General features: G+C 37.8%; 1 protein-coding gene across 1 annotated transcript in view; it reads left to right on the forward strand.

Annotated features, from left to right (window-relative positions):
- Positions 1–14,396, forward strand: part of ANO6 (anoctamin 6) — a 224,646-nt gene that overhangs the window by 128,134 nt on the left and 82,116 nt on the right. The window contains 1 exon segment of the mRNA XM_005655713.3: positions 1,524–1,652. Coding sequence (XP_005655770.2) covers positions 1,524–1,652 — 129 coding nt within the window.

The raw sequence follows: 14,396 nt of genomic DNA on the forward strand, positions 1-14,396 counted from the left end.
AGGCTATACAGTAGGGCCTTCTTGATTATCTATCTTGCATATAGCAGTATGTATATATTAATCCCAGCCTCTTTATTTACCCCTCCTCTCTATCCCCCCTTCCCCTTTTGGTAACCATAAGCTTGTTTTCTATGGCTTGTATAGCTTTAAGTTTACTGGTTGTAAAGAGCTGAAATTACAAAGGAAAGAATTTGGTAGTGGCATCAGCCTGGGACATTGATGTGTGTCTTCCTGGCCCCTCAGCATGCTGGCTGGGAACGGTCTCAGGCCAAGTCACACTGCCTGTGGTGAGGCTCTCTGGTTAAATGCAACCACAGTGAAGGTGCCGTCCGGTTGCCCAGGCAAGGTGTGTTCTGCAGGTGGAATAACTCACCAGTCGGAAGGAGCTTGGACTATTATTAATAACCTTTAGCTTCTCTGTGGTGGAAAAGAGGAAAGAAATGACAAGGATCAGGTTGTATAAGTTTAGCAAAAAATACAAGAAAACGAGAAAGTGCAGGTCGTAAACTTAAGATGATTTGTGGGCTGACACTGGATGCAGAGGAGAATTAATTACATTTAATGATTGAAAAGTTCAACCAAATGACTGTGAAAGACAACCTCCCCATGAATTTTTAATGAAAGAAAATTGAAAATATTTTAAGTCTTACTTAATCGGTTAAAAAGTATTCTGATTCTTAAACAACAAAATTCACTTAAGCTTCCTGACTAGCAGTGTGAGAAACACAAACTCAAATCTTTTCTTAAAGCGAAAATAAAACAATTCCATCCGATTTCTAATGGTAATAGAGATTGTTTTAAACTGTAATGGCCTGTGTTCTGCCATTATATCTTTGTTTTTAAGCCACGAGGCTTTTAAGCTCTAAATTAAAGTCTCATTTATTTGGTCTTATTGCTGGGATTTTGTTTCTTTGTCTTGCTCGGAGTGAGGGGGTATCTTGGATGGATTTGGGGACAAATACCAATAACTAGCATCTCTATTTGTGTATCAAAGCATTTTCTGGCATTTGTTTAAGGTTATAAAATGATACTTTGTATAAAGTGAGAAGTCCAGGGCGAAGTCATGAAAATTGATGGAAAGGTTAGATAATAGGACAGGGAAAGGATGAGGCTTTCGTCAGCAATGCTGTGTCTTAGATTGTTTTTTCTCTTGTTAAATGCACTTGGGTCGTTCCTTCAGATAGTCATGTCTGGTTGCTGTGTTCCTTTCCAAACTTGATACTCCTTTTGCTCTCTGAGGTGGGAATAATTCTGGGGTAATTGTGTTACATGCATAATGCTGATTTTCCCCATACATTTGTAGACTAATGCTAACCTGCTCTGTTCAAGGGCTGCCTCTCATTGAGAACAGACTATGCTTGCAAAGGTCACGGTGACCATGTCCTCTTGGTCAAGCAACTAGTAATGGATGTCTTTCTCTTTCTCTATGAAGGTATTGATGTACCTATTAAAGCTAAAAAATAAACACTTATAAATGATGCTTTTCAAAAAAACTATTAAAAAATTTTTTTTATTTTACACAGGAAGAATTTAATGGAAAACCTGACTCCCTCTTTTTTAACGATGGCCAGCGAAGAATCGACTTTGTTCTAGTGTATGAAGATGAACGCAGAAAAGAGACCAACAAAAAGGGTTCAAATGAAAAACAAAGGGTAAGTTTTTTGTAATCCTATTTTCCTATCTTTTTTTTCCTTACAATATTGTGAAATGAAAAAAAATAAAGTGCTCTTTTTATGTAAGCAGTCAAGTGGAACTGGGGTTTGAAATATACAACAAACATACCTTCATATTTTCTCTGTTTATCATTCCCTCAAGGCATGGTAACAGAAAAAAAATTTTTTTACGTTTAAAACAGAAACTTCCTCAGGTTCTCAAGCAGAAGACAGACTTTCTTCCGAAGAATTGCACTTTCTATCTGTAGAAGAAATTTGCATTAAAAGCACACTTGGCTGTTTGTGACTAGAGATGAAAAGAAACTAATGATGAATAATGACAGCAAGTATAATAACCACCTGCATGCAGGGTGTGCTAACTCACAGGTGACACGCTCATTGTGCGTACATTTTCTCATTTCATTCTCGGAGGTACCTTTTATTATCATACCATTCTGGGATGACAGACTTGACCCCTAGCGAGGTTAAATGATTATTCAAGGTCATGGATTCTAGCGTAAGAATTGGTGGAGCTACGGTTCAAACTTTTGTCTTGAGTCCAGAACCTGTGTTCTTGACCTCTCCTGTTTTCTGTCACCTCCCTTCCATCCCTTTCCTTCATTGCCCCTCAGGCTGCTCCTGGTCTTTACTTTGCTTCAAGCTCTTTCAGGCAACGGGGCCATCTCATCTCAAGATATAAGCCATCTAGAAGGCTAAGCTGTAACAACGGCCTGGAACTTCTTTACCTGAACCCAAATTGCATTAGACTAAAACAGACAAAAAAGAAAGCATATGTCCAAGTGTCGCTTTACCCCCTTTGAAAATCACTCCCTCATTCTTTGTTTTTGTTTTTTCTCATATCAGCGCTATTCACACACACAGCTATTCATTTGTCCTTCTCTGGACTTATTCTCTGAAATATATCATTCTTCATCTATTGATTCCTGCCTGTTCTTTCAAAACCAAATGATGAAACCTGCTTACAATGAAGCAATCAGTCCTGTTTTATTTTGTTTTTGTGTTTGTTTTGGAGAGGGTAGGTTATGAAGGCTTGTATTTGCATGGATGCAGAACGAGCCCAGGCTTTGGAATGCAACACTCAAATTCTAATGCTGCCACTGTATTATTTTGAGTAATTCTAGTTGATGGAACACCAGCCTCGAATTATAGTGGCTTAACAAAATAAAAGTAAATTTGTTGCTCGTGTCAATCAAATGTGGCCTCCCTGTTTGGCGCAGTGGTTTGGGGTACAAGTGGGGCTTTGTTCCTTGCAGTCATTCGGGACCCAGGCTGACCCAGAGGCTTTGCCGTATTCAATAGATAGTTTCTAGGAGCATCAGTAAATGGTGGATGGGATGAGAGAGAAGATAAAATATTTGTGCTTCTTTACCTCTTTGGATTGGAGCTGACGGTTAGTTGTGTTCACATGCCATTGGTCAGAATTCTGGAAGGTGGAAAGTATGGTTTCTGGCTGGATAGCCATTTCTCAGTAGGAATGCCATGCTCTGGAAGGGTGAACATGAGTTTTTGGGGGACAGTGGCTCGTCTTTGCCACAGCTGCTAACTGACTGTGTGATTGGTGAATTTTCTTATCAATATCATATTTTATTATTACTTTTGAGATGCCTGTTATTTTTACATTTTGATATCTCTGAAATCAGGGTACATCTTAAAAATTGTGTATCGTAATTTCATTGGCTGAATGTTGTCTTTTTGGTACCTAAAATATTGGCTCCCTATATTACCAGTGGCATTTTAGATTTAGGAAAATGGGACTCCCAATACCTAGTCTATAGGATTATGTTTAGGATTAAATAAAATAGTATATAGAGATGTTACAGAAATTATCAGCACATATTAGATAATAGATGTTAATTCTCATGCCTTTTATTGGGGATTTTCTTAGAACAATATACTGGTATGAAAAGGCCTGCTTCCTTCGGTTATTATTATAATTTTATCACTACAGTAAAATAGCTTAGAGTTAGTTTACCATTTTTCTATAAACAATAAGATATCTTCTGTGCAGTCATGGGCACCATCATCAAATATTCATTAAGCATTCATATGCCAGCAGAACTGAATTGAACACTATATAAAGTAAGTTACATCTAATTCATTAAAGTATAGAGGAAATAGTTCTAGTTTTAGACAAGAGTTTCTTGGTCGTGGTAAAGGATCCCTAGAGCTGTGTACGTTATTCATAAGGTCTGCATTTGCTTTACACAGGAACACATGTCCACATTAACTCATAAATCAAGAGGAAAAAATAAATCATCATTAGTTTTGGCACTTCCTGGAGTTCCTGCTGTGGTACAATGGGATGGGCAGTCTCTGCAGCGCCAGGAGGCAGGTTAAAGGACATGGCATTAAGTCACAACTGTGGCTCGCATCTGAGCTCCATATGCCTCAGAGCAGCCAAAAAAAGAAAAAATAAATAAGTAAATAAATAATGCTTTAAAAAAAAAATTGGCACTTCCTGAAATCATGGATGGATATACCATGACATTTGTTTTCACAAGCTGTGCTTTGAAGTGTTTTGAGTATCTATTTGTACATACTACTTTAGATTGCAGTAGAATTCAAAGCTCAGCTTTGGAATCACATTTTTATTAATTGGAAAAACATTTGTGAGTTGTGTCATACTCCCTGTCAGGCAGTATTCAGGATTTAGGGCAACACCAAGGAAAGGCAATTTCCAAATCCTGTTTTCTTTGAGAGGGGAAAAAAAAAAAATGTGTGTAAATCATATTAATTTCCTAAGACAACATCAAGGTTGACTTTGCCCCAGGGGCTGATCTAAAAAGTATTGTTAAATTCTTTGTTTGAAGTGGAGAAACAACCGAAGTGACAGGACAAGATGTATCAAACACATTGAGGAATAAAAGGCTGCATATTCATATGAGCAAAAGAGAAATTATTTCCCTAGCCAAACCTCCAAATATCATGTAACCTTTTCCCATTATAATAGTGAAACCACCTCAGAACCTCACACCTTCCTTTAAAAAGCATAAACCATTTAAGTTTAGATCACGCATGGGGACGCTCATAATTTGTTCCAATGATGCGTGTGAGTTTAGCCAGTACTGCCATCCGTGGCACAGAATCAGTCTGAATGTCTTTTTTACTTCAAGTAATGGGAAAAATAAACACAAAATGGCTTGAATGGTAAAAGGAAATGATAATTCATGTAAGAATAGCCCAGAAATAGGAGCATTTCTAAATTAGATAATTTATTGGCTTAATGGGGTCATTAGTACCCGAGCTTCATTCTTTCCTTCCGTCCTGCCATCCTCAGAATACTGGCTGTTCTTAAACCGGCTGCACTTTCTTGCAAGATAGTGGCTGTGTTTCCGGGTATCCAGGGGCAGAAAGAGTGAACACCCTTCTCACAGTCCTTTCTGAAGGGGTAAGAAAGCTTCCCTTCGGAGGGCAGACTTAACTTTCACTGTTTAAAAGTCAAAGATCTATTCCTAAACCAACTACTGCTAGATGAGTGGAATTACCATTATTAGCATAGAATATTGGGGACTAGCCTTTCATCTCTTGAGTCACCTGATCATCCAACATCTGAACAACCATCAGGCTTTTCTTGGAAATGAAGGAGAGAGCAACTGTTGAGTAGGCAGTCAGCAAGTATACATAGCACAGGGTTAAACATATCTAAATATTGATCTGTATTGTGAAGAGAAAAATATTTTAAATAAAACAAATTCTCATATGCTTCTCCAACTCTTTCTGCTCAGTCTTGTTAGTAATGCTTCTTTCTTCTATTTCCTTTATCCAGAACTGTTAACAAGTGGCAGAACTCATCTGGTGTGAACTTCATTTTGTCTTACACTTGATCTCTCTTCAAATAGATGTATTTATGACCAAGTAATATGTAATTCAGATGATGGGAAAGAGGCTAGAAAACTCTGGATAGTACAAAAACAGTGTAAGGAATCCTGAATATGTTATTATTTGTTTACTTTTTAAATTAGTAGAATCCAATTCTAAAAGTTGATAGAAAATATATTTCCTCGAAGCTGATGAGAAGTTTGTATATGGGAGTATAGATTTGTATTATATATCTGACCTTAAGAACTCTTTAATACTCTATCTAGTCATTTATGATGGAGGATAATATGAGAAAAAGACTGCGTATATATGTGTGACTGAGTCACTTTGCTATACAATAGAAATTGACAGAACACTGTAATCAATCATAATGGAAAAAATAAAAATCATTATTTAAAAAAAAGAATTCTTTAGAAGATTCTGGCCAGTGGAGACTATAGAATAAGAGATTTTCAAAAGGTGAGTGATTGAATTAAATTATATCCAAACATTTAAATAATGTGAGTCAACTGACTAACTGGTTACAGATCCTGTGAGTTTTTTAAACTGTTATGCATTATTTTCAATGAGTTATCATGAGGCTTAGAACTGTTTACTTAGAAGCTAGATGAGATCTCTTTGGAAATGGCTAATAGTGCATCAGAAAATTCTAATATGATAAACACAGGCGTCATTCCATTTATTGAGGTTTTACATTCTTTAATAAAGTTTTATAATAATATCTAGGAGAATCTGATACATTTTCATTAACTATTAATATTTTTGCTATTGTCAGATGCATTTTATTTATTTTTGTTTTTTTATTATAGTTAATTTTCAGTGTTCTGTCAATTTCTGCTGTACAGCAAAGTGACCCAGTTATATACACAAACACATATATATATTCCTTTTCTTACATGATCCTCCATCATGTTCCTATCACAAGTGATTGGCTATAGTTCCCTGTGCTATACAGCAGGATCTCATTGCTCATCCACTCCAAATGCAAAAGTTTGCATCTACTAACTTAAGATTCCCAATCCATCCCACTCCCTCCCCCAGCAAACACTCTGTCCTTCATGTCCATGATCTGATTCTATTTTATAGAGAGTTCATTTGTGCCGTATTTTAGACTCCACATGTAAGTGATATCATATGGTGTCTGTCTTTCTCTTTCTGATTTATTTCACTCAGTATGAGAGTCTCTAGTTGCATCCATGTTGCTGCAAATGGCATTGTCCTGTTTTATAGCTGAGTAGTATACTATTGTATATATGTACCACATCTTCTTAATCCATTCATCTATCATGGACATTTGGGTTGTTTCCACGTCTTGGCTATTGTGAATAGAGCTGCAATGAGCATATGGGTGCATGTATCTTTTTCTTCTCTTTCTTTTTTCTTTTTTTTTTTTTTTTTGTCATGTGTCTTTTTCAATGAAAATTTTGTCTGAATATATGCCCAGGAGTGGGACTGCTAGATCATATAGTAGTTCTATATTTAGTTTCCTGAGGTACTTCCATACTGTTTTCCATAGTGGTTGTACCCATTTACATTTCCACCAACCGTGAAGGAAGGTTCCCTTTTCTCCACATCCTCTTCAGCATTTGTTGTTTTTTGACTTGTTAGTGGTGGCCACTCTAACTGGTGTAAGGTGGTACTTCACTGTAGTTTTGATTTGCATTTCTCTAATAATTAGTGATGTTGAGCATTTTTTCATGTGTCCACTGGCCATCCGTATGTCTTCTTTGGAGAAATGTCTGTTTAGGTCTTCTGCCCATTTTTTGATTGGGTTCCTTGTGTTTTGGTGTTGTTGAGTTGTGTGAGTTGTTCGAATATTTTGGAGATTAAACTTTTTTGACTGAATCATTTGCAAAGATTTTCTCCCATTCTGTCGGTTGTCTTTTCATTTTTTAAATGGTTTTCTTTGCTGTGCAGAAGCTTTTGAGTTTAATTAGTTCCTATTGGTTTATTCTTGTCTTTATTGTCATTATTCTAGGAGGTGGGTCAAACAAGATATTGCTGTGATTTATGTCAAAGAACATTCCGCCTGTGTTTTCCTCCAGGAGTTTTATAGTATCTGGCCTTACATTTAGGTCTTTAATCCATTTTGAGTTTATTTTTGTGTATGGTGTTAGAAAATGTTCTAATTTCATTCTCTTAACATGCGGTTGTCCAGTTTTCCCAGAACCATTTATTGAAGAGATTTTCTTCCACTGTATGTCCTTGCCTCCTTTGTCATAGATTAGTTGACTATACATGCTTGGACTTATTTCTGGGATTTCTATCCCATTCCATTGATTTATCTTTCTGTTTTTGTGCCATTACCATATTGCTTTGATGATTTTGGAGTAGTACTCTGAAGTCAGGGAGCCTGATTCCTCCAGGTCCTTTTTTTCTTTTCAATATTGCTTTGGCTATTCAAGGTCTTTTGTGTTTCTATGTAAACTTTAAAATATTTTGTTCTAATTCTGTAAAGAATGTCATTGGTAATTTGATAGGGCTTTTATTGCATCTGTAGATTGCCTTAGGTCATACTGTCATTTTGACTATCTTGATTCTTCCAATCCAAGAGCATGTATATCTTTCCATCTATTTGTGTTTTCTTTGATTTCTTTCATCATGTCTTACAGTTTTTACAGTACAATTCTTTTGTCTCTTTAGGCTAGGTTTATTCCTAGGTATTTTATTCTTTTTGATGTGATGGTACATAGGATGGTTTTGCTAATTTCTCTTTCTGACCTTTCATTGTTAGTATATGGAAATGCAATCAATTTCTGTGTATTAATTTTGTATCCTGTGACTTCACCAAATTCATTGATGAGTTCTAATAATTATCTGGTAGTGTCTTTAGGATTTTCTAGATATAGTATCATGTCATCTGCAAACAGTGACAGTTTTACTTCTTCTTTTCCAATTTGGATTTCTTTTTTATTTCTTTTTTTTTTTTCTTTTGTCTTTTTGTCTTTTGTTGTTGTGGCTATTTCTTGGGCCACTCCAGCGGCATATGGAGGTTCCCAGGCTAGGGGTTGAATCAGAGCTGTGGCCCAAGATGTGATCTATCCTGGAGAGTGTACCATGTGCACTTGAGAAGAAAGTATACTCTGCTGCTTTGGGATGAAAAGTTCTTTAGATATCAGTTAAGTCTATTTGGTCTAGTGTATCATTTAAGGACTGTGTTTCCTTGTTGATTTTATGTCTGGATGTTCTGTCCATTGCATTAAGTGGAGTGTTAAAAAGTGCCCCACTAATACTGTGTTACTGTCAACTTCTGCTTTTATGGCTGTTAGTAGTTGCCTTACATATTGTGGTGCTCCTATGTTGGGTGCATATATACTTATAAGTATTATTTCTTCTTCTTGGATTGATCCTTTAATCATTATGTAATGTCCTTCTTTGTCTCTTGTGACCTTCTTTATTTTAAAATCTACTTTGTCTAAGTATTGCTACTCTTGCTTTTCTGTAATCTCCATTTACATGTAATATTTTCTTCTAGCCCCTCACTTTAAGATTGTGTGTGTCCTTAGATCTGAAGTGGGTCTTTTGTAGGCAGCATATATATGGGTCTTCTTTTTGAATCCATTCAGCCAATCTGTATCTTTTAATTGGAACATTTAATCCATTTACATTCAATGTAATTATGGATAAGTATGTACTTATTGTAATTTACTTAATTTTTTTGATTGATATTTTGGGTCTTTTTTCTTCCCTTCCTCTTTTGTTGTCTTCTCTTGTGATTTGATGATCATCTTTAGCGTTATGTTTGACTTGCTCTTTCTTTTCTTTTTTATGTGTGAGACCATTATAGTTATTTGATTTGTGGTTCCCATTATATTTTGATACATGCATATATATGTGTGCAGAATTCTTTCTCCTTGCTGGTCTCTTAATTTCAAATGCATTTTCAATGTTCTGCATTTGTTCTCTCATGCTTACTAGTTTTGATATCATATTTGCCAATGGGTGATTTCCTACTTTTATACTATCTTTGCCTTTACCAGTGAGCTTTGTGATTTGCAATATTCTTGTTTCTAATTGTGGCTTTTCCTTTTCTGCATAGAGAAGTTCCTTTAGTTGTTGATGTAGAGCTGGTTTGAGGTGCTGGATTCTCTTAGCTTTTGCCTGTCTGTAAAGCTTTTGAACTCTCCATCAAATCTGAATGAGAGCTTTGCTGGGTAGAGTATTCTTGGTTCTAGGTTTTTCCTCTTCATTACTTCAAATGTATCTTGCCATTCCCGTCTGCCTTGTAGAGTTTCTGCTGAAAAATCAGCTGTTATCCTTAGTTCCCTTATATGTAATTTGTTGCTTTTCCCTTGTGGCTTTTAATATTTTTTCTTTGAACTTAATTTTTGTCAGTTTGATTAGTATGTGTCTTGCTGTGTTTATTCTTGGGTTTGTTTTGTATGGAATTCTCTGTGCTTTTTCCGCTTGAGTGTTTCCTTTCCCATATTTGGGAAATTTTCAGCTATAATTTCTTCAAATATTTTCTCTGGCCCTTTCTCTCTCTTCTCCTTCTGGAACCCCTATGATGAGAATGTTGGTATGTTTAATGTTGTCCCAGAGGTCGCTTAGACACTCAGTTTTTTTTTCATTTTTTTTTCTTTCTTTTCTGTAGTAGTAATTTCCACCACTTTGTCTTCCGCCTCACTTATTTGTTCATCTGCCTCTGTTAACTGGCTATTGGTTCCTTCTAGATTACTTTTCACTTCAGCTATTGTGCTGTTTATCTTGCTCTTAAAATCCTCTAGCTCTTTGTTAAACATTTCTTTTAAGTTCTAGATCTGTGTGTCCACTCTTTTGCCAAGATCTTGGATCATCTTTACTATCACACTCTGAGTTCTTTGTCAGGTAGATTGCCTTTCTCCTCCTCCTATTTAGTGGGTTTTGTGTGTTTTTGTCTTGTTCCTTTGTCTGAAAGCTGATTCTTTGTCATCTCATGGTGTCTACCTTTCTGTTAATCGTCCCCTTAACAGTTGGCTTGTAGATGCCGAAGCAGGTGCCCAGCCCTGGATTTCTTAGGAGGTGGTAGGGTTCACATGTACCCAGAGCACGTGTTGGGAGCAGCTCTATCACACTTCTCCTGGATCTGAGTGTCTGCGAGGGATAAGGTCTTTGAGGCAGATGGCAGTGATTCACTGTTCACAGGATTGCTTTTGTAGCCCGTGGGGGTAGCAGTGTCTCTTGCAACCCCTCCTGCTTTCAGGGCTATTTTCTGTAGCTTGCCATGTCAGTAGTTTCTCCCATCGCCCTTCCCTTTGCCAGGAAGGTTCTAGGGACTGCTTTCTGAAGCTATGGGGGCAGGTGCCACTATTCTTCCAGCACTCCCCTTACTTGGCCACTCTAGGGATCTCTCTAAAGCCCCAGGATCTGGGGACTTCTCCCTGACTGTTACTGAAATGCTCTCTCTGTATCTGCAGGATGTGTGTTTCTGATGGTCCCTCCCCACAACCATGCTGCTGGTAGGGGTCCCCTCTGTAGCCCCTGCAGATTGGAATGTAGGTTAATGGGCCTCCCATGGCTCCCTTGGAGTGGGATGAGTGTCACTGACATGGGCCTTCACAGGGCCACCAACAGGGGCCCTGTATCTTGTGCTTTTCTCCAGTCGGGAAGCCTGCAGCTCTGGCAGGGAGCAGGCACCAGCAGCCCTCTCTTGGCTCTTTTTGGCACAGATCAGGCGTTGTAGCACGAGCCCCTGCAGAACCTCTGGACGGAGCTACAGCATCTTTGTTTTCCATGATCAAGTAGATTACTGCTCTCAAGGGGAATGGGTGCTGCCACTGACTGCTCTTCTGGCACAGGTTGGGCTCCACTAGCCCAAGGACCATCTGCAGGAACCACAAGCTTCTGTTATTCCCCCAGGTGGTTACTCCACCTGCTCCAAGAAGTCTATAGCCATAAGGGTGGGGCTTCCTCCCAGCTGTTGCTAGGCAGCCACTGCTGCCAAGTAGTTCTCAGAGCTGAAGCAGGCAGTGTCCTGCAACTTGAGACAGTGCATGCAGGGAATAGGGCTGTAGTGGTGGATCCTGTCCCTTCTTTCCAGCACCCCCAAACCATGGTGTCCAGTCTTTAAGCCCAACTGGGTTGCCTCCACTTAGACTCTCTGCACTGTGGCCATCCTGTACTCTAGTCTCTCCAGGCTGTTTCCACATGGCCAGCCCCATTTTTTTCCCACGTAGCTGGCCCAGTTCCCTCCTTGTGTCTGATCTCTTAAAGCCAGAGTTTTAGTTCCCAAGATCTGCTGGCACCTGCCTACAGATGCCCATTGCCCTACTTACCTTTAGCATGGATCATTTGTGGAGGATTCTGTCCTTTTTAACTGCTTGACACCCTTCGTCTAGAGTTCCTCCTCTGTTTTTGGCTGATCTCCTCAATGATGGGGGAACTTCTCCAGGTGCAGGAGCTATTCCTCTTTCCAGCTCCCTCATGGGAGAGCAGGTCCCATCTCACTTGCTTTGTTTCTTTTTCTCTTGTTGTTCTGCTTTCTTCTTTTTTTTGAGCTGGTTTTATAAAGTTTTTCTTGCTCTCTTATAATCCTGAGGTCTTTTGTCAGTTTTCACAAATTTTCTGTGCGAATATTTCCACATACAGTTGTGTTTTCAGTGGCGTAGGTGAGCCTCCCATCCTGCTACTCTGCCGTCTTAGACCCACTTCTTTCAGATGCATTTTTAAATTTATTTTTTACTTTTTTTGTTTTTTAGGGCTGCACCCATGGCATATGGAGGTTCCTAGCCAGGGGTCGAATCAGAGCTACAGCTTCTGCCCTACTCTATAGCCACAACAACACGGAATCCAAGCCATGTCTGTGACCTATACCACAGCTCATGGCAATGCCAGATCCTTGACCCACTGAGCAAGGCCAGGGATCTAACCTGCGTCCTTGTGGATACTAGTCTGGTTTGTTTCCACTGTGCCACAATGGGAACTCCTCGGATGCATTTTTTTTTTTTTAATTGTAGTTTGTGATTTATTATCATGTGTCTTAAAAACGAAGTCTATTAATTTTTGTAAGTTCTATCTAGGAATCTTGATAAGCTTTTCAGTTTGAGTAGTTTCTAATGCTTGTTTTAAGTTTATTCAAAAGAAGACCATATTATCTACAAATGACCTTACCCTTCTTTATACTTTATTCTTTTTCTTGTCCAAGTGCAATGGCTAAGACCACTTAAATAAAGCCATTAACACGTAGTAGTCACCACAATATTGATCCTGATTTTGATGGGAATATTTCTAAAATTTTATCATTAAATATCATATTTGCTATAAATTTTGGTAGTTTTCTTTTAAATAGTTAAAGGAGTTTCCTTCTAGTCCTAGATTGCTAAGAGTTTTTTATTTATTTACTTATTTTGGTTTTACTATTCATTTATTTTCTGATCAAATGCCAATGTTAAACAGTATTCAGAAGTTAATTGAACTACTTCTGCTCCTCTGCCTAAAGGTGAAATTACTCAGTTGTTCCGGTGGGTCTAGGATCCTAGTTATCATTGGCTTTCTTAATGATTGTTGCAAAGGGGTGATCTTCTGACTCAGTCATCTCAGGGGAGAAAGTATGGATCTTTGAATGACATTCAGACATAATTTTCTAACCTTGCTTGTGACCCTTAAGAGGAAATTTATCTCCATTTTTAAATAGAAATATAGAACAAACAATTTCTAGGAAACTGGAGGATATTTGGTATTCTCCTTCCTTGTTGCAGTTTGCTGTCTGCTAAGAGTTTTTATAATTGGGGTTTTTAACTTATCAAATACTTTTTTATATCAAGTTGATCACATGGCTTTATTTCTCATTAAGTCTTATATGCATTAAATATATGATTATTTGTGGCTAATAAGATGATAGCTGGAGTTCCCATTGAAGCTCAGCAGGTTGAAAACCCAACATAGTCTCCATAAGGGTGCGGGTTTGATCTCTGGCCTCTCTCAGTAGGGTAAGGATCCACTGTTGCTACAAGCTACTGTGTCACAGATGTGGCTCAGATCTGATGTTCCTATGACTATAGTGTAGTCTGGCAGCCGCAGCTCTGATTTGACCCCTAGCCTGGGAACTTTCGTATGCCCCATGTGTGGACATAAAAAGAAAAAAAAGATGATAACTAACAATATAGATAACTCAAACATCATTCATTATTGTCTTCAGCCTGCATTGTACCATTTTATAGTCATTAGCTTCCTACTTATGCTAATACTACATTAATATAATTTATGCATTTCTAATTCTTTAAAAAGTATTTGAGGTCACTTACAGAATGTACCAAGAGTAAAAGTAATTGGATGAGGAAGTCAGGGTGACAGAAATGTAAAAGCCAAAAAAATGAAATGAGGCCATGTGTCTAAGTAATAAACAGGATGATTTATTATCAACCATAGGTCTCATTCAGAAGTTAGGTTTCAGCTGCAAGTTTGCCCCTGAGTTTCTTAGTAGCCAGAGAAAATAGATGTTGTCAAATTCATGGTCTGAAGATTCAGTACAACACAAACAAAACTGGTTGTTCAAAAGAAATATAATGTTCTGGTCTAAAGATGCCCCAGAAAGAAATTTATCCTTTGGAGCCTTAAAAAGCAAAAGGCATGGTTGAATTCACTCAGTGCTGGCATACATCCTCCAAATTGGAGGAATAAAGGGATGGCAGAAAGGAATTATGAAGAATCAGAATAGTATTACAAATGTCCTGGAAATAACCTATCTGGCACAAACAGTCCATGAAAAATATTAGGGCAGGTTAAGAAGCAATAATTGCAACCAGTGTTGGGTGGTTTTTCACTCTCAGATAACTTTTGGTAAAGGTTTATCTGTTTTCAGATATGAAATTGGGTTAGTTTTAACTTCTTGATATTTTAGACTAAAACAGTAAGCTCTTTATATTTTTATCTCCTTCCTTTACACTCTACTTGCTTATACTAAGAGTGTAGGTTAAAAGTAATGAA

This window comes from Sus scrofa, chromosome 5 (genome assembly GCF_000003025.6).
Source record: "Sus scrofa isolate TJ Tabasco breed Duroc chromosome 5, Sscrofa11.1, whole genome shotgun sequence".
NCBI lineage: Eukaryota > Metazoa > Chordata > Mammalia > Artiodactyla > Suidae > Sus > Sus scrofa.